This window comes from Plectrocnemia conspersa, unplaced genomic scaffold, assembly GCF_051122295.1.
Source record: "Plectrocnemia conspersa isolate PC_06_02 unplaced genomic scaffold, ASM5112229v1 ptg000009l, whole genome shotgun sequence".
Lineage (NCBI taxonomy): Eukaryota > Metazoa > Arthropoda > Insecta > Trichoptera > Polycentropodidae > Plectrocnemia > Plectrocnemia conspersa.
This window is the reverse complement of record NW_028277173.1, coordinates 18,622,827-18,644,368: the sequence shown is the minus strand read 5'-3', so window position 1 is coordinate 18,644,368 and position 21,542 is coordinate 18,622,827. Positions and strand designations below refer to the sequence as shown.

General features: G+C 28.0%; 1 protein-coding gene across 3 annotated transcripts in view; it reads right to left on the bottom strand.

Annotated features, from left to right (window-relative positions):
* The window catches only part of LOC148232133 (uncharacterized), a 49,020-nt gene extending 32,187 nt beyond the window's left edge, over nucleotides 1-16,833 (bottom strand). For 2 of the 3 annotated variants that reach the window (XM_088192340.1, XM_088192339.1), the window contains exons 1-2: nucleotides 16,781-16,833; nucleotides 7,594-7,853 (exon numbers count right to left, since the gene is read on the bottom strand). In XM_088192340.1, coding sequence (XP_088048466.1) covers nucleotides 7,594-7,669 — 76 coding nt within the window. In that variant the 5' untranslated portion in view covers nucleotides 7,670-7,853; nucleotides 16,781-16,833. Of the gene's footprint in view, nucleotides 1-7,593; nucleotides 7,947-16,780 lie in introns of those variants that run through there. The other variant, XM_088192338.1, reaches the window with a different exon arrangement.
* Between the last annotated feature and the right edge of the window lie 4,709 nt (nucleotides 16,834-21,542).

Genomic DNA, 21,542 nt, shown 5'->3' with positions numbered 1-21,542 from the left:
ACGCAACATCCGATTTCTCGAATTCTAAAAAGCCACTGCAGCAATTCGCTAGGAGATCGATGCACAATCGCGATTGGCTAGGAGATCGATGTACAATCGTGATAGGTCAGCTAGCGTGCATCCCTCTAAAGGATATAAGCTCGGACTCTGACGAGGAGAGGGCAGACGGTCCGAGATACGAGACAGTTGAGGCACGAGACAAGAGACGGCCCAGACAGCAGAGCCAGCGACGCAGACGACCAGAGAGCCAAGATCTACTAGCAGCTATCCGGAGGAACCAGTCACGCGCCCTCACCAACAGACCTGAAGATCACAGCTGACACTCGCCGCACGTAGCCTAAGAATCCTGAGCATCATCTACAGCCATCACCACCTGCGCCACGTACACCTTAATCGCGAGAAACGTCACGCCGTAATCGTACATAGTCAAAATTGTAATTATAACTTAATAAACAATCTAATAGGATTCACCGAAGAGTCTCATTGGCCGCGAGGTCAACCACCCCTAAGGCTACGCCCCCTTAGAAACGTTGCTTAAACTCAACTAGATTACCATTTTTTATCTAGTTCTTTCAAAATGTATTTTTTAAATATATTTATACACAATCAATTGAATGACCAATACAAACGTGATATTAAAGTAATAATATTTTATTTTTAGGTAAATCTAATAAACAAAATTTACCAAAAATATATTTTATATGTTTTTAGCTCACCAAATAGATAACCCTGTTTTTAACAAATAAAACACTTAATGAATGGATTTATATAAATAATCTTCTAATTTTGTATTCATGTCCGATTTTTAACGTTGGCGAATACTTTGTTGTTAAATTTTTTATGGTCCTTAGCTATACGAATTAGTTTTTCTACTGTCTTCCTTGCCCATAAATGTTTTGCAATCAAAACGTTTACTTTTTTTTGATCAATTTTTTACGCATTATTGAGGTATAAAGAATCACATATTTTGAATCATGTGCCCAAAGTACTCCATTTCATGGTAAAAAGAAGTTACCAATCACATCTTGTCTTAAGGAAAATTTGGTTATATTTATTTATTTTACCTCAGGAGACTCCTTTGACTAATCGAATTATAAAGCCACATTTAAAACAATTCCAGTCTATTTATTATAGTACGTTTACATACATATATAAAACTGCTATTAGAAAATTTATCAGTCACGATAATTCAAAGATTGAACACCAGTGAAAAACAGTTTCGGATTGTGATATACAAAGATGAGTTTTAAATGTCTTTAAAAAAGGAGTACTATAGTAAAATAGGACACCACCGTGAGAAAACCATTTTATTAGCCAGAAATCGGAACGATTAAAATTATTAGTCGGAAATGCCTTGAGTATATAGGTTATTATGTATTAAATGGTGAGATATTGATTTTAATACGTTTTATTTCAACAATGAAAAAAATTATGATATTTATATATAATCACCGAAAGACATATTTTTTAATCAAACAAGTTATAATAAGCCAAGCTATACACCCTGTTTAATACTTTATACGTTGGGTTGATTTAAAGCTATAAGTGACGTTTAACTTCAACCCTTAAACGTTCCGAAACAAATTTAGGCACCATATCACCGATTTCCACGTTTTCTTTCCTCGAAAAAAAATACACCCTATCAAGGGCTATTTTCAAGCATGTCTTTTAAGGGCTGCGCGGCTGCGAAACAACACATGACTTTAATATCCGGACGCCACGCGAGGTGAGCGCGAAATTACGTCCCCCACCTCTCCCAGCCGCCACCACAGGGGCGGATTCTCATTTTAATATAATATATAAATTTGCGTTCAACCTTTGCCGCCATTACGTAATGACATTCCGCGCCGAGGGGTGCCCGTTAGTTTTTGAATTCAATCTCGTGCATATTTTATAATCTTGCTACGCGTGTGCATGTAAATGCGGCACGTGTAAACCGACCTTAATGTTGCTAATTCGTTTTTGGTCCGTGCATGTAACGCTACACCACTGCTTTTGCATTAATGCGACACAAGCACGGACGTCTAAATTTACTAATCGTGAAATGCGATTTTGTGAATAGTTAAGGGGGTCAAGTATATTTTTATAAATTGGGTTAGAGCGATTGTAATTTACGATTTGTGATCTAGTACTGGTAAAATCAAGGGTTAAAAATATGATGATAATATGTTTTAATTTTTTTTAATATACTACAATGTCTATTTGCGCATTATTTAATAGTGTCAATCCTTTAGGTAGTATTTGATATTTTTTTAAATATTGTGTCTAGGGTGTCATACTTTGTCAAAATCCTGTGTTATATCTATGAATACAGATAAGCAATATTAGTTTTTAATAATATATTTGACCAACCTATGGTCTTGCTTTATTGTAGAATGTTTATATCTAAAACCGAATTGATAATTTGGTAAGACATAAAATGTATTTATTACTAATTGGTATATATTAAATGTTAAAGATCAAACAAATATTTTACTACTGATTAAAATGTTAGTTGATAACAATTTGAAAAACTTTGCATATCAAGTTTTTAAATTTAATCATTTTATAATAGCTTAATGTAACTCTTACCAATGGCAAATTTGTACATTTTAATTACTCTCATATATTTCACAATAATTATATGTTTTATTCTGCTGAAATAATAATTCTTAAATATTATTTTAATAAATTTCTTGTATACGTTTAACGTGTGTGTTTATTTTGTATGCATAGTTACTCCAATATATTAAAAATATTATATTTTCTTTACATCGTTAATATTTTCGCCACGAAACGTTATTTATCGATGATCCTCACGAGACGTGTATAAAATGCGAACGACTGATACAAATTGCTTTTTTCAAAAAATATTACATGCGCAGATTCTGATATATGTATGTACATACATACCACACATGTACCTCACAGGTTAGATTGCAGAAAAATGATACACATTGACGTGAACGCAAAATTTCATACATAATGTAAAACGAACCTCGCATCTATCTATTATACATATCACATAGTCATTTGGTTTTCAAATTGCTTCTGCGCACAGTAGACCAAAAACTAATTGATAAAATACATTTTGAAATAAATAAGTTATTATCATATGGTAGATGATCTTTTCACAATAATTACAGCCAGAGAGCTGTGATTATTGTGAAAAGATGGAATGCTCTTAAAACAGGTTTTTTGTTACTAAAACTAAATTATATTCAATAAACATTTTAATTTTATTATGTATATTTATTTTATATATGCTTAACTAGAATGCCTTTATAAATTATTTCCGATTACGCAAATCATATAGAGAAGTGGTTATTTTCATCTGCATATTGCTTTTATTTTCATATATATTAATTTGTATAAATGTGGTGTATGATGTTTTTGAAAAATAAAAAAACAAACAGGTTATTTTTCAAACATTGTCGAGTTCCGAACCTAAAGTTCAAATTAATCCTAAGGGATGGAGATATAATACTACCAACCTCTGAAAGCCATATGTCAATATAGCATTTTAAACTATTTATGCATATTTATAATAATTAAAATAATTATAAATAATAATTATATTTACATACCAAAGAAGTTTCTAATGTATTTTACTATTAATGAAAAATGAGGTTTATTTTGTTCATATAATTTTCATTACTGAAAATTTCATTCAATTTTGTGCGCTATACACGTACGCCCCACTTTTGCGAATTTAATAATATCGAGTGCGGTCAGGAGGTATGTAGTAGTACTACGAACATACAAAAAAAAGAAGTATAAAGACAAGGTGGCGCAAATCGTCTTTAGCGAGTATGAAAAGGGGGTCGAAAAACCAACCGCCAAAGGGGGTTGTATTATGTGGCGAATGACTCCACTCCCATTACCCTGTTCAACATCTGCCCCTGAGTTATTGGTATTAAAACATGAATGTTGGAAGTGTTGCAGGAGTTATCGCGTGAGAAAGCGCCACTCGGGGTGTTGTCCCTCAAAGGGATGATTTTTTTCGCAATATAAAATCCTCTTTCGACTGTTGCCGTTCGTTTATTCAGAAATATTGCAATCAAAAACACGCAACTCTTGATAGGAACACGCCTTGAGGTTTGTACGGAACGATATTTCGTCCTTGAGCCGAGTATATACGATATAGAGTGCTTGTGTAATGGTAAAATCGATTCGTATGTATTATTCAATGAATAAAATATACCATGTAAAATAAACCTTGCTAATGAAATTTATTAAAAATGATTACATCGATGACCTCTTAATTGTCTAACTACAAAATTGACAGAAATGACCAAGATATAAGTTAATAAGTTCCTATAGATTTAAATTATTATTCATATCTCCTGTTTTTTAATAATGCACAATTTTCATTACTAAATATATGCAAGACTTTGCTGATTACCATTACTAAAAAATTGACAACATTTTGCCTTCTGTGACATAATTGATTTTACATAAATCATGATAGTTGATATTTTTAATTTCTTACTACATTTTGGAATAATTATTTTATAATATTTCATAAACTACAATATATAAACTATCCTTATATTAAAGGAAAAATGTAATTCAGAAAATACTCATGTTCAAACTATATGGTAAAAAAATTATTATCGTCGTTATTATCTGACTGTCATGACATATTATGTTTTCCAAATATTTTACGATCATGTTTATACATTAGTGTTATATAAAATTTCATACATATATTATATATCAACATGTACTTATATCGACAGGTGTGTATACATACAAATAAAATTTTACAGACCTGTTTTAGAAAAATAGTAAGGTTTACACCTAAATAAAATGCGCATAATCACACATAAATTGTTTCAACTTTTCATATTATGTAAAACATTCTAGTGTTTGACAAGCTTGTTACGAAGCTGGGTGGCTTATGTAAGATGAGAGTTCTCGCTGCGACAGTGAAAAATAAGGGACGTGATCGTGACTCTCTAAGACAGTGGTCTCCAAAGTGGTGCTCCAGGAGGTACGACATAAAGATAATTACACAGTCGTCCACATTAAATTGACAAGAATTTGACAACTGCGATAAATTTATCTACTCATAGAATAATTACTAGCAAATATTTTACATATTTTTTTACTAAAGTACGCATAATTTATTTCTGTTTTAGATCAAAATAGTTTGGAAACCATTGTAATAAAGCAATGGTCGGAAACCAGTAGTAGTGGGTTGATAACCACTTATGGGCTGCGAGAAAATTTTAGTGGTTTGCGGAGTAAATTTAATATATTTACAATTTTTGTGTTTCATTATGTTCTGTAAAATGTTTCATTATGTTCTCATTCATTTTTTTTTATTTTTGCATCATCCTGTGGCCATCATCTAATGTTAGCGATGCAACTATTGAGTTAAGTTATTTTTTTGAGCTGCAAAATAATTAAATAATAACAAATAAACATTTGATTATTATTAATTATGATTATCTATAAGTCTATTAGCGTACATTAACAAATCTAAAGCAGATCAGTTTTAAAAGTTTTTATTTCAATTGACGCACTGACTGTAAAAGCGAAACCGTTTAATACTACTTTATGCTAGTCAGTGCAGACCGTACGTGACAATAGACAAAATAACTAAAAGCATTATAATAGCCATTTGAGACTTTCTGCGAGTGTTATTTGTATATAACAAATACAATCACTTTGAGTTTTTACTATAAAATAATATCCATAATAATAATTTTATATCTGTTATTAAAATCCATTTTTTGCAAATAGCTTGGAGTGCAAAAATAAATACTATTTAATATCTAAAATGTTAGTTATATGAAAAAATCATTTTGACTTAAAATTGCCAATCACTGCTCTAGGACAATATATAACCCGCAGCTGAAAGTCCCTGAACAGCCTAAAAAATCTCTAAATGATTGATCGAATAAATGATTGTTTTTCTAACGCTCCTATAAAAAGGCAATAAGATGAAAATAAGAATGCAACCTGTAGATATATATACCGCATGTAGATATACATAGATAAAAAAAATATCTTTAACATCAGGAAAAACTGAGATTCTAGGCAAGGATTTATATTTGAAAATGCAATTATCTAACATACGGTATAGAACGCGAATCGGCAATAAACTGTTAAAGTGACACGCGCTCCGCATAACAAATCCGAGCATCCTCAATGCATTGTGTTTTGTAGATGCAAAAGCAAAAGCGCTTTACTTCTTACTTAGTTCGAAAAAGCAAAGGCGCACTAGTTGCTTCACTAGCGCTTGTAGATAATGATTGTGGATATATTTTTAATAAAAATATATTCACAATCATTGGTAAAAAAATTTTAAAACGCCATTTTTCACCCTTTTAGTAATTTGGAGTGCCCATTGTACATTTTTACAAATAAAATAAATAAGTTGAAAGTGTCAATTAAAAATTGATAGAATAACGCAAAAAGATATATATAATATAATCCATAACTAAAAATGTTGACTATTTATGACTAAAATAGACAACCAGCTTAATCGCGAGGACAAATTGCCTCATTAATTCGTTATAGATGAAGTTAAGTTACTTCGTAAAAGCATCAGTATTCCAATAACATATCTAGAAAATAATTTTAGATACACCATACCTTAGTATTTATTCCCAACTGATCTGCTGTGATAGCGTATCTCTAAAAAGAGTATTGCTGTAGTACTAAATTCTGATTTTAAGTAATCCTCCTCTCCCAAAGTCAAAATAAGTATTCTTTGAATTTAAATATAAGCTTTTATAGTTAAAACTTTTTTTGAAAAAAATGAAGTTTTTATGCATAATCGTGATTATTACAAATCAGAAAATTTTATTTGTAAATTGTGAATATAATCAGCTAAAGAAACTGCGTTTTTTGCTCTACTTCAAACAATGTTTTTTACTACCTTAAATATGCATTGACGTGATGGTTTGTTAATTACAAAATTGCTTTATAATTCGCCTAAATTTGAACGATTGTAAATTTTTATGTCATACTGCATTTATTTGTGGCAAGCCATTATTTGTCGAATATGATGTTAGCTTTTAGCGAATTTATTTAATAGTCACCACTATAAAAATACGTTGTTCTTAATGCTATCTATTATACTTCTAAATAGTCGAACCATTCGAGTGGTATTTTTTTAAGATGTTAACAATGTGATTTTAGATGATGTTTAAATGCACTATTCACGCATTTTGGCTAACTAATTTTATTTCTAGTTTTCTCTGACCAATTTTTAACTGCAATTAGTTGCGTTTTTGCCAGTCTTAAATAAACAATTAAATGTTGCATACCTAGTCTAAAAGTAGCTATAAATAAATAGAGTTCAGATTTAACGGACGCGACAAAAATTAAAAAAGTATTTGGGATTACATCAGATTTAAACCCTGATCTTTCAGATATTAGTCATCGACCTATATCGTGCTACTATCGTAGCACGATATAGAGCTTGATGCAAAACTAATGAAAATAAAAGATTTTAATGACGAATGTTATTTAGTCCAAACCTTAATAGCACTATGGCCAAACCAACCAGGGGTTGGAATCACTGCATTGAAGCTAAGTATTTAAACTGACGGGTATATTGTCTTCCGAGTGTAACTTAATTAAGTGTTTATATCTCACCTGTCATCTCCCAGCTGAACAGGAGTACAAGTAGGGTAGTGCAGAGAAGCCTTCTGCAAGGGACGTGCAGGACCATTGTGGCTCAGTTAATGCACCCAAACACCATCACCAGATGAAGGACACTCCGATCGCATCTTGAGTGCAATTCGTACCGACACTCTCTCCTTCTCTCCCGACTAGGTACTTCAACACTGCTGTGACACACTCATTCCCTTGCACCGGAACACTTCAAAGCACAACACTCCATTTTTAAGCTGTAGCTGTAAACAGAGACAAATTTTCACGTTCAACACGTACGAGGCACTATATAGCACTTGTTTGTACCAACAAAACACGGAACAAGGAAAGAGAAGCAGAACTAAAGACAATAACAATTCTCTTACAATCCTCGTGTCGAAGCACAATAATTTTTAAAAATATTTATGTTTGAGACAGTGTACTGTGTTGATTTTAAATCAGATTCATATTATATTAAATAATTACAAATTTAAGTGAATTTTTCTATATAAATAAAAAACACAAATGTTTATAATGAATTCCCTTTCCAGCTATGGCATCTACAGATACTTAAAAACTAATAATATTATAACTATGATTACTGAAGCCTAATACGTTTCAAAAAATCACTAAACATCTACTAATAGTTATTTAAACAACATTATATGATATTTTTAAAATTATAGTAATGATTGCTGTATTGAGATTATTAAATAGTCGATTTTATGTACTTATTTAAAAAAATATAATTATTCATAGACAATAATGTTTTCATTTTAGCAATTATTTTAGTTAATGATAAAATATATATATAATATAATGTCGGCAATTAATGATAAAATCAACTTTAAATGAAAAAACCATACATGCTAAGAAAAAACTAATGAGTAGCACATTATGTATCATAAAAATATCTTGCTTTTAATTATTTTCTATATAAAGTATTATGAATGGTAATGAAGCTTAAATCTATTTACGTGAAAGTCAGTATCCTTTGACACTATATAATATTACAAATAAAAGTTTATTCTTTATAAAAATAGTTGCTACATAAATAATTGCTTCCCATAATTACTGTTATTATTTCCACTGAAATTTATTTTTATATAAGATAAAAAAGTACAATAAATATATTAGATACATTAACAATAAAAAACCTTATAAACGAAGCAAATAAAAATATGATATATGTATATTTTGAGCATATTTATGAAAACGTTAGTAGCAAAGCAGCGTTAGCCAATTTAAACTTAAAATGACAACAATATTCTGAAATATAATTAAAATGTATTAAAAAATACAATGAAAAATTACGTCTATATATGTTTGTGTTGGAAACGCGATTCGTGTGAAAACACAATAAAGGCTTTGGTCGTAAGATAAATACTAATGTAAATATTTCGTATATGTGCAAGTGTTCGGCGGTTGAACCCAATAAACAGAATGTCTGTTTAAAGAATTAGTTTTTGGTTAGAACATATATCGTTCTTAAAGTTCTGCAGTATCGTGGGTGGCAACGACTGTTCGTGTCGTTATATCCGAACTCAAACCAAAGAGAATGTGTCTCTTTATAGACGAAATGATTGTCAAGGGAGCTGTCTAACCCTTTGAATACTGCGATGAAGCTTTAAAGCTCAAGAGAACGTCTTAAAAAATACAAATGCAAATATCTCAGACTATACTGTTTTTAGTTAATCATATTTATTTTATATAAATATAAAATTTTTGTATAACCTTGTACTTTCAGATAATATATACGACTTACTAAAATCAATATATTTACTAGAAAGTAATAATATTTTTAATTAAATTTCACACGCGAACAAGCTTTGAGATTATTATCTAAACATGTTAACACTTTAAACGCTAAAATGTATTATTTTTAATAACCATATGTGAAATATACTACACTTTAGATTTCAACAAAGTAGTAAATTATATTTGTAAAATTGATCTAGATAAATGTTTTTTGTATGAAACATTAAAAATAAAAATCTAAGCACGAATAGCTTAAAATTTATAACTTAAAATATACGACTGTTAATCGCTTTATATAAAAATCACTACATTTTTTACATTGCATAGTTTAGTTTCTGAATTATCTTAAAGTTTGTGTAAATTTCTTTCTACAAAATATTTTCAAGTACAGATAATATTAACTATTATTAATGTTAGTATCATTGTATGTGATGCGTAAGTTAATTTTCAGCCATACTTGACGCATAGTTTGTGTTTTACAACCATTAATAACACATAATTATTTATTTTTATTATTTTGAAAATGATAGAACAAAGAAGTTGAATGAAAAATTGCGTTAAAAAGTAAATGAGATATAAAGAAGTAGTGCAAATTTTAGTAAAAGATTTGGTTTTGAACGCTTTATCTAAACGAAAAGTTTATTAATGATACAAGCGTTTCTAAAAAGTCTATGAAGATTTTGGAATATATACAATAACATAATAACCATTATAAAAATGTAAAAAAACTCAAAAAAAAAACTCTTTTTAATCACCGAATACATATTATGGAGGTTGCTTAAAATTTTGTACCTCTGCAAAAAATATAGTAGCCAATTATTTTCAAAGCTGTTATATTTACTATAAAAACAGTATCGTGAAGAAACTTCTGAGCAATTGTTAAATGAAATCATTTAGGACCAAGAATTGCTTCAATGCGTCATCACAAATAGAGAAGCAAAGATGTATGCTTATGGCATAAAAATAAAGGTCAAATCATCTTAATGGAAGCGCCCTGAAGAGGCAAACGCAAAAAAATACGTCAAGTTATGTCAGATATTAAGGATCCCTATATTGTTTTTTTTATAGATTTTAACAATATATTTCACAAGAATTTCTTATCATCAGGCTATACTTTTGTATGACCTGATATTAAGAAATTTATATCGGTTTTTGGCTATTTTCGTTTAACAGTTAACAGCAGATTTTATTTATTTTTGTATGGTAATTTAAATAAAACGACTATAATTATTGACAAACAACTCTTAAATCTTGCACCATGAAAACACACAGCTTACACTTTACTACTATTTCGTGACTTTTCGGCCATAAATGCCACCGTTGTGATGCTTTTACTACTCTATTCAACAGATTCAAAGGAAAATCTATGAGTGAGCTACTGACAATACAAAATATTTTATTTCATAAATGTAAAGTGGATTTGAAAAAACCGCTAGCATACGTGTATTATATATATTTTGCTAATAGATTATTTTATTTCATACACTGATAATTGTGACTATTAACACAGGTAACATCTAAGAAATGTTTCTAAACCTACGCATACTATAATATTTTTATTTAAATGTGATTGTCTGTAAATATATATTGAATTACCATACCCTAATTTATAGCAATTATTTTAATTTGCTGGTTGCATGGGCGTTAAGTAAATGGACTACATCTACCACGACTCTACCGCAACATATCTTTAAACAGCAAATCGATTCACCTTACCTAGAAATTGATACCCGAAATTCACAAAACGTTTATCGAAAATTTCCATAATGGTTTGATACAATCTTGCCGTCGGTCGTTAATTGCTGAAAATTGTTGCAAAGCGATGACGGGCCAATATGAATGTAAATGAACCGCGAAACCGAATCGGTCCGGCCCACCGTGAAGCGTAAGGTCCCCTTAGAAAATTATTATTCACGGGGGCGAAAATATAAAACACCACAACACCGACGAAATTTATTGTGGATTAATTTAATATGAATTTCCACCGGCGGCTGTTGATTTAGGTTCGTTGAGCACGTACGTATTGCGTGCGCTTTTTTGTGCTCAGATTTTTTCATATATTCTATATTTATGCGTGTTTGCTTATACGCATATATTTTTAACGCACATCGTACAAAAATTATTTAAAAATAACAACTCAAAATAAATCGAAAAGTAATAAGCACTGTTTTAATTGACCAGTTCAGACATGTTTATATTATCTTTGTATGAAGAATAATATCAAAACGGAAAATTATACAACACAAATTTTTGTTAAATATTTATGTTATTATAAGGGCATCAATCAATTTTTTTAGACTGTGAAAAATATTACATTAACAGGCTTTTTGCCGTGTAATACAAAGAATTACACAATTAGAACACGACAATAACTTATTATCCAACAAAACCTCAAATAAATTCGATATTTAAAATATAACAATTTTGACCTAACTTTAATAAAATACAAATTAAAAAGTCATATTCTATAAAAATTGTTTCCGATATATTGGCGTCTGATTTGGGGTCGAATTATTATTATTGATTTTTGTTGTAACCTAACAGGCGTAAGCCCAATGCGTTAATTGCTATATAATTTATAATCAATAGCGCATTTTTTATATAAATAAAAATCTCCTACTAATTACCTCAGAGTTACTAGTATGAGATTTTTAATAAAAAAAAATTGCTTAAATATTAGTTTTACAAGACTTAAAGTGTCATAATAACATAAAATGTCTGTTACTCCAATTTACTAATAATCGAAGCATTGTCAACTTTCAAAAAATAGAGCAGTTATACATTTATGCACCGAGGACCACTACCGATATCAAGAGTTTTAAAGCATTTTGTACCAAAATTATTAGGTTATACTTTAAGCTAAAAAAACTGACGTACAAATTGAACTCCTAAATTGCACAATTCCATATATCTTCACTAACTACTCTACCTACTAACAAAACCTGAGACTTCCGTCATTACTTGACCACATAACTACAGAAGCTCAAAGTTCAGCAATAAGCGGAGCTATGCCGAATCAACTAATACGACCCTTTAAAGCCCAGGAATTGCAGTTACCTTCACTTCAACCATCCGATTTAGTTCAGGCAAGCAGTCGGCTCAAACTTCGGCTCAATCGTTCTTTGATACGACTTAGAGACTACGGCAAAAACAGACGCTTATATATTTGACTAGCACGATAGTCAAATAGTTTAGTCTAAAATCTAAGTATGAATCCCAAATACACCCCCGTGTTTTTTTTATTTTTTTTACCGTATATGAAAGATCCAAATTAATGATTATTATGTTGTGTATATGTTAATTGTGTTTATCGCGTTATAATACATTGGTCTAACACCTGTTATGTATAATGGTAGATTTATTAAAAATCAATGAATTATTGTACAAATTGAACAGTTGTTTTTCAAACTGTTTCAATTAAATATAACATTAATACATTATTATATAATTAAGAATAAACGCATATTATTATTACCGGTTACCGAACATAACAATAAATATCCTTAATATATAATAATCTCCTTTGTATTGCAATGTAAATTTTGCTAAGCTGATTTCAGGTTGGCTATAACATTAACGCAAATTTCAAGCCGAATAACTGATAATATTGCGTATTAATCGTCCTTACGTATATTTGTTGATCACACACACATACATTTAATATATAAAACGGTCATTTAATTGATCAAAGCCTTTTTTATATACAATACATATACAACTGTCAACGAAATATATCATTTCACCCTTAATCGCTTTTCCCGTAAGGGTTTTTGCGCAAAGCGTTGGCTTTTGCCATAATCACGACACGTTTTGTATTAATACAGAAACAAAAAAATATTTTTCGCTTTTAAAAGCCCTTTTATGTGCTAATTCATATTCATAATTGCAAATATAACATTTACAGTGTCGGATTTAATCATTATTAGGCCCGCGGCGCAACAATGCGAGTAAAAATCCTCGAGTTATTTTGATATAACGTAGCTTAGCTTAAATATATGTTTATATTTATTTAACTATAATAATTATTGGTGATGAATATACGTGATAAATAATCGTATTATCGGTCCACAAAAGGTTTTGTAAGCATTGAAAAGACTGTTCATATAAAAGCGGATAAAAGGGACTCGAGTAACAACAGTATTGTATTTTTATTCGGATAATAAAATATACGTAATACTTAGAGCTGAAGATCATACTTAGTGTTATCAGATAAAAAATAAAAAGTCTTGACTTTTCAAATAAATCTGAGAATTGACTGATCTCTGACTTGGGAGCTAAAAATGATACTACTCTCTATCATATTCGCAAAGGTATAAAAACTACATAAATATATACTGTTGACTTTATTTTATTATATTGCATAATTCATGATTTATGAGAAATTGGTATTTTAATTAGCGCTTACTACTATTTTAAAACGTATTATATTTTATACTATTTACACATTGTCGTTGCATAATAATAAACCTTAAGATTTTAAACGCCTATTAGTTAAATAACAGATAATATAATATAGCTGTGGTTTATTTATATGAAAATTAAAAATAATATTATGGATACATGTGTTCTAACACTATACAGACCACTAAAACGCAAGATTTCAATAATTAAAAATCGCTGTATTTCAATAAAAAAATATTTTCAAGTCAATAAATATAATAATGTTATTTGTAATAAAATTTTATGCCCTGAAACAGTGTTATAAAAAAGTTTTTTCACACCTGCGTTGCTACTAGTTATTAGGTCATTCAGAGATCCGTAACATTTGTTTTATGTTACATAATAATACCACAAAATCCCTCAAAATTATATTATATAAATATTTTTGATAATAACTATCTTTATATAATCAATAACACTGATTTATAATAAATTAAGTGCCGTTGGAATTAAAAATGTCGTATTATGGCGTCAACGGTTTTTCATGTGCTTTACTTTAATAAGTTAAAAATGCATGAAACTAAAAAAAATGCTTTTTTATATATATGAAATAATCATAAACTAGGATTTTATATGTAGTTTTTTAAGTAAAAATCATGGAAATATATGCATGTGATTAAATAAATCACTAAATTATTACTCATGCAAGTGAAAAGCAGCCATTTGAGTCAGAAAATACCCATTCCTTATGAATTAAAAGTCACGGGTTCGAATCTCATTGAAACCCACCATTTTTTTATTTTCTTGTGTAAAGATCGAAACTATTAATCATAGCTAATTATAATTTTGGTTTCTAACCAAATATTTTAAGATTTTTTTAGCTTTTGTAATATCATTATTGCACAAGTAAAGCCACGCCTTTTTTAGTGCTGTAGAAAAAAAAACATAAATTTTATTTTTCTACAAAATAAATCACTTCAAACATATAATAATTATGTAGTATATATAAAATTGTATTATTTAATCGCAAAATATAAATGTTACATTCAAATAAAAAAATTAATTACAAAAATAAAATAACATAAATTAGAACACAATTAAGTAAAGTACAAAGAAAATTATTTGTAATGAAGAAACATTTTTTAAACTATTTTCAAAAAAATTGAAATATGTAGTAAAAACTTTAACAACAATTAAAATCAAAATCGTACTAAAAAATTATATTTTTCATTAAAAAAAATTATTGCATAATCTTATAAAATACCAATGAAATCCATAACTTTTTATAAAATTGCGTTTAATTTAAAGAACATTATGTTTTTTATAATAATAAATAAAATAATTTTATGTCACACTACAAATGCTTTATATTCCGTAAAATAGTTTTATTTTGAAACAAACGTTTAAAGCACTAGTATAGTACTTATATTAAATATATAAATATACCTTTAATAAGCTGATGAAGATTTGATTTTAATAATTTATATATATATATATATATATATATATATATATATATATATATATATATATATATATATATATATATATATATATATATATATATATATATATATATATATATATATATATATATATATATATATATATATATATATATATATATATATATATATATATATATATATATATATATATATATATATATATATATATATATATATATATATATATATATATATATATATATAATAAAACATTGGTATTGATTACAACATATTTTTTTAATATTAAATATTTCTACGTATTATAAAATAAAGCTTAAGGCAATTTAGTGAAGAAATATCTGATTTTCGGCACTTTAAATAATCACGCACATATATTATAAAAGAAAAATATTTAATAAAAAAATATAAGTAAAACGTTAATTCACAGAATAAAAATAAATGATAAAGGAATATACTGTAACGTAAATTTAACTTTTATCATAAATATCTGATTTTCGGCACTTTAAATAATCACGCACATATATTATAAAAGAAAAATATTTAATAAAAAAATATAAGTAAAACGTTAATTCACAGAATAAAAATAAATGATAAAGGAATATACTGTAACGTAAATTTAACTTTTATCATAAAAAACAATGAAACTATTTTATTAAGTGGTTTATCCATATTTATATAATAATATTATGGCAATTTAGTATATTTTCACTACTTTTAAAAATTGGTAAACATGAACATATATTTCTGTATAAAATATTATATCAATAGATTTTTAACAAAGCTTTTACAGAAAGCCTTACATTTGTAAAAATTGCATTTCTAAATTTAAAACACATACTCATGCTTTTAAATCGGTGCGCGGCTGATAGCATTTGGTTATGGTAATTTTTTGTAGTTTAATATACAATATGATATTTAAAGCTCAAAAATCACTTAGATCTATATTATACAGTTATTTATTAATACTGTATAATAAACAATGTGTTAAATGCTACTGTAATAGAGTATAGATAGAAAAACTTCTAGAAGAATATAATATATGGATAAATTAGTGTAAGGTCTAATAATCCATACTTTAGATAATCGCTCACATGAATTCATAAAAGAAGCTAACTTTATTTTTATATATTTATTTGATAAAACACACTATATTTAAAAATAAAAATAAATGATTGAAACATTAAAAAATTGTAACCGTAATTTAATTTAAGCAAGATTAAAATTGTTAAATATTAATTATGATTGACGCTTGACTTAATTAAATTTGCCCAATATTATTAAAGCCTTGCGTACATTTTCATAAAACGTGAAAAGCAACAATTATCCAACGCATTCGTGTCGAAAACATATTAGCGTCAAACACCGATAATCAAATACATAAATATAATTCATTTATTTATATGTATAGTTTATAGTATAGCAATGTTATAAACCATTTATTTAATTTTGTTTATTTATAACAGCACTATTTTACACGCTTTTTTAAAGATAATTTTGTACGATTTTTCCGACACTTATTTTTATTATTATTTTTTATTTGCACTTATTAATATCAGATGATCTCGTATCGTTAGCAAAATTACCAGGTTATATACATAGAGGTGCAACCGCCAGCCTCGGAAGCTGAATGAAGACTGGAGGCTCGTGGGCTGGGTTACCTCCACTTCCGCCTGCCACCACCCAGCCGCCCACGTCCGCCCACGACCGCCCGCCGCCCCTCAGGACAAGGTATTCCCAGAAAAGGCCACGAGAATTGATCAGACCTATAAAAATATGGACTTTAAAAGTTTTACGAGCGTAAAAATTGGCCAATCCGCGGTCACTTAAATCAGAACATCTTATTTATTATTTTGTAAATACGTGGCAGTGTTGAAGGACTAAACGTTAATCCGTTTTTGCAGATTAATTCGATATTATATTATTTATGTGTTAAAGATTACACGAAATATTTAATTAAATTAGTTTTAATCGATGCCTCGACTGAGGACCGCAAAAAACAGAATGTGTTTAGATCTTACGGTGTAACGAAGATAGCGTATTCTGGGATGTTTCAAAGACATAAATGAGCTAGTCATCTCAAGTGGCTATAGTGGACTGTGGTTGAACTATAAGCTGGTCTGTCTCTAGTTGAATACTTTACTTAAATGTCAGGTTTTTATTGCTGTTCTGGACTGATGAAAAACTAGATTAACGGATAAAGATTAAGCTAAAGATTTCTAAATTACTCGCGTTATTACCCTTTAGTATTTAAAGTTTCTTCTTAATTTGCGCTTAAGTAAGAGTATCACAATTGCATAAAAGTAGAATATCCAAAGAGTTAAGCTTTTTTTGACACAAAACTATATATTTAAAATTGTTGTTTTAAATATTTATTTATGTACTATTTTTTAGGATAAAACGTTAATACATATTTTAGTTTTTTGTGCAAATTATTTTTAGCATATTAATAACAACTAAAATAAAAAATCACTCAATTTTATTAAATATAAATATGCTATTATATTTAATTTTTAATATTTTGCAATAATAAAAGTTAAAGTATGATAAATAAAAATTGTTTACAATTATCTATTTTACCATGTTTAATAACACACACATTATTTTATTTATCGTATTATTTTTTCTAAGTAATATTTGAGAGTCAAGCAATATAGTTTGTTTTTTACATGTAATAAAAAACAGTTAAAAACTAGGGAAATATATTTGGTATTTAAGTTTTTGAATTGTAATCTCTAAATAGTTCTTTAAGCTCTCAAATTGGTGAAAAAATCGTTGAAAACAAATTATACCGCAATTGTTTCTCACAGTTTACCGCTTATGTTTGTTATACTTATTTTAAATCTGAACAATTAAAATATACCTGTTAAAAAATAACAGAAAAAAACTGAATGGACAATTCTTTATATAGCTGCATAAAAGCAGCGCTCATTTTTTAAATACGGCTAATATAGATTTGTATTGTGTTTTTTTTCTATTCGTAAAATATGGGCAATGAATATTCAAAACACATAAAATTTAACCATTTCATATTTTTTGCCTTACTTTATCGTGTTCCTATTCATAAAATCAAATATATGTACGATAAATACCATCAAAAACAAATCAGTACAGAAACAAAACTTTATAGCTAGCCTTAGAAAAGGGTTATTTAAGTTACGAGTGGTATTGACAAAATTGGCATATACTGCCACATGTATGTTAAATAAACATAATTTCAAGCAAGATATTTTGGATTAAAACTTAAAATATTTATTATAGAAGCCATGAATAAATTTTAAAATATATATATATGTTTTGTGTATTATGTGTTTTCAGAATAAATCTTATCTGGTGATTATTTAAATATTTTATTAAAATAATGTATATTTTTATTAAAAGCCATATTTAAACTTTATCAAACTAATTCTTGATAAATACATATTAAATTTTTTTAATTATTAATTTAGGCTTTTATAATAACTCTAAATTAAAACCTATTTATATAATAATATGCTAAAATATGATCAGAGTTTATTTTGTATAATTTCTCAAAGCAAAGCCATCCATGCTGAGTGAAATATTCATTAATTCTATATTACTTATTCTTTACATTTGTTACTCAGTAACGCATTCTCGTTTAAAAAGCCCGTTGAAATTTTAATTATTACATTTTTAATTATTTATCGAAATGGCTTCAACGGTTCAATGAATAAAAAATAACGATCATTTTAATTGACTAATAAATTTGCAGCATCTGGCGATGCCATAGAAACGCCGCTTTTCGCTGCCAATTATTTTTTTAACTTATTTTTTTGTAATCACCTTGCTTTTTATTGTACACAATTTGAATACCATCAGAGAAAAAAAAGTCAATAAATGAAAAAGCGATGTTTCGTTGAGAAAATAAATAAGAAAAGTGGCACTGAATCAAAATGTTGCCTTTATCTTTCAAATAAAACCTCGTGGGGAATGCGATACATAATATATAATGTAAAATACTTGTTTAGGTATACAAAAAACCATTTTATGATACACTACAATATTGTGAATACACTGTGCTTAAACGTCGCTTTTGACGTAAAACTTACTGCAACTAACTTTGCCAGTATCATCTCATGAATAGTATTCATTAGCGATGTTATAGGGATTAAAACTTCTATCGGGTTCAAATTTGGATGTAATTACATTCCGATAAAGTTATAATTAAATGCAATCGTTTATTGAATAATGATAATGTGCCGAGTATTTATAAAATTTATTTAACAGATTATTGCGTGAGAAGATAATAAAATAAATGTAAATGTAGTTAAAAAAATATTTTAAATATTAGAATTGATGCAAATAAAAAAGTGATATTATAGAAAATTAGTCAACCTGGAAATAAACTAATATCAAAGTATATTTAATGCCAAAATTGTTTTTAATTTATCTGGCTAATTGTCAATCGCTATTTAGAAATGATGGCTAATAAAATATATAATATTTTTATAAATATTAAGCGAATTTAATTTATTACTTGTTCATTATTATATTTTGATCTAAATTTAAATACATAAATATTAATCGGATTCAGATACTAAGATTTTTTAGTAACTCTGCTATATACATTGGCGAGTCTCGGTAAATCTCTGAAAATTAGTGACTCTTTTTAGTTTTCAAGTTTATAGATAAATATAAAAAGGCGTAAAGAAATTCACAATATCTTTGTTTTACAGTTCCTATATCACGATCATATACTATCTATTTTTAACAAAAATATTTTTTTTAATAATGTTGTTTTGATTGATTTATTTCTTAGTTATTTATTTTTTATTACTAGTATTGAGAAAATTTTTTGGTGTTCAATTATTGTGTCAACTATATTTATAAATCACGGTATAACATCGATTTTCAGACAAACCATGGAACATTTGACGCGATTCTTAAACAAAATTGTTGTATTTGGTACTTACAAGTATTAATTATATATCTTTAAATCAGGGAAACGTACAAAATTACATGTCTTATTCTATGTTTACAGATAAGCACTTTGTTCCATACTGCATAAATAAATTTTCCAGTTGAATATTTTTTTAAAACATCGCTTGACATAATCCTTAAATGGTATGTGTTTAATTTTAATTAAAAAATACGTAATATATTTTTTCTCTTAAAAAGAATATATACATTGCAAAAGCAACGAAAAAATCTGACAGGTAATGGGTTAAGCTTAGAAAGTAGATGCCAATGGAGTTAACCCAAGCCAGTCACTGTTACAAAAGTTTACCACCAAGGCGTCATACACATAAAAAAAGTAATAAAAAGATATAGTACAATATAAAAATTATTAATATGCACAGTATGAATGATATATATCTGACGCGACTAAACTTTTAGGCCCCATGGGTAGCTCGTTGATTTTTTTATGTGATACGAGTACCTCTTCTTTCTTGTTAAACAAAATAACTCATGTTCTCTGTTTTTTATATTTTTTGTGAATTTTCAGCAATGCTATGTGTAATTTAAAAAAGTGAAAGTACAAATCAGACATGCAGACCAAAGTAGAGCAGCGCTCAAGCATTCGTCTTATTAAAGATTATGTTGAGAATTTTAAATCATCGTGCAATAAAAGTTTAGAATAGTAAAACATATCTGCCACTTGACAAACAAATGTATAATTAGAATAGAGAGGTTTTAATAAAATTTTTATAGCCAGGCCAAGCGTACAGGTAGAGTAGAATTATCTGATAAGAAAATTGCCTCACTTTCGGAGAAGAATTATGAATTACCAAATCGCATCGTCTATGATGTTCTACAGTTCCACAAAGTGTTCATAATGTGGATATCACACCATCTGACTTAATAATTACATTTTATGCATCAATAAGCTGCAGAGCATTAAAGAAGGTGGTGATCTTCTAAAAATATAAAAATCGAATAGATAATTTTTGTATACCTAATTATTCATCTAAAAAATATCCTTATAGAATAACATAATTTTTGATTATTTTACATAAAGCACATTATCGACTTGAGAAAAAAGGAGCACAAAACCTAGTCTTTCTTAGTAGCTTTACTGCATATATTTTTTATAAGGTGCTTAGCTTTGATTTTAATGCTAGTCGGTCACTTAAGCTGTGACGCACGTTACTACTCATTTCATAATAAAAACGTAGTGATGTTCCTACATTAAATAGCTCGTAAACGTTACGCACACACAATAATAAAATTGTATTATGTCTATCTATAAAAGAATTTGGAAATTATTTGGTAAATATGATAGTCATAGAGTAAAAAACGTCGTATAGAAACATTCTAGGGATACTAACGGTGTCCCTTAGGACGCATCTGCCGAAATTCACACCATAAAACTAAATTAAATATAAC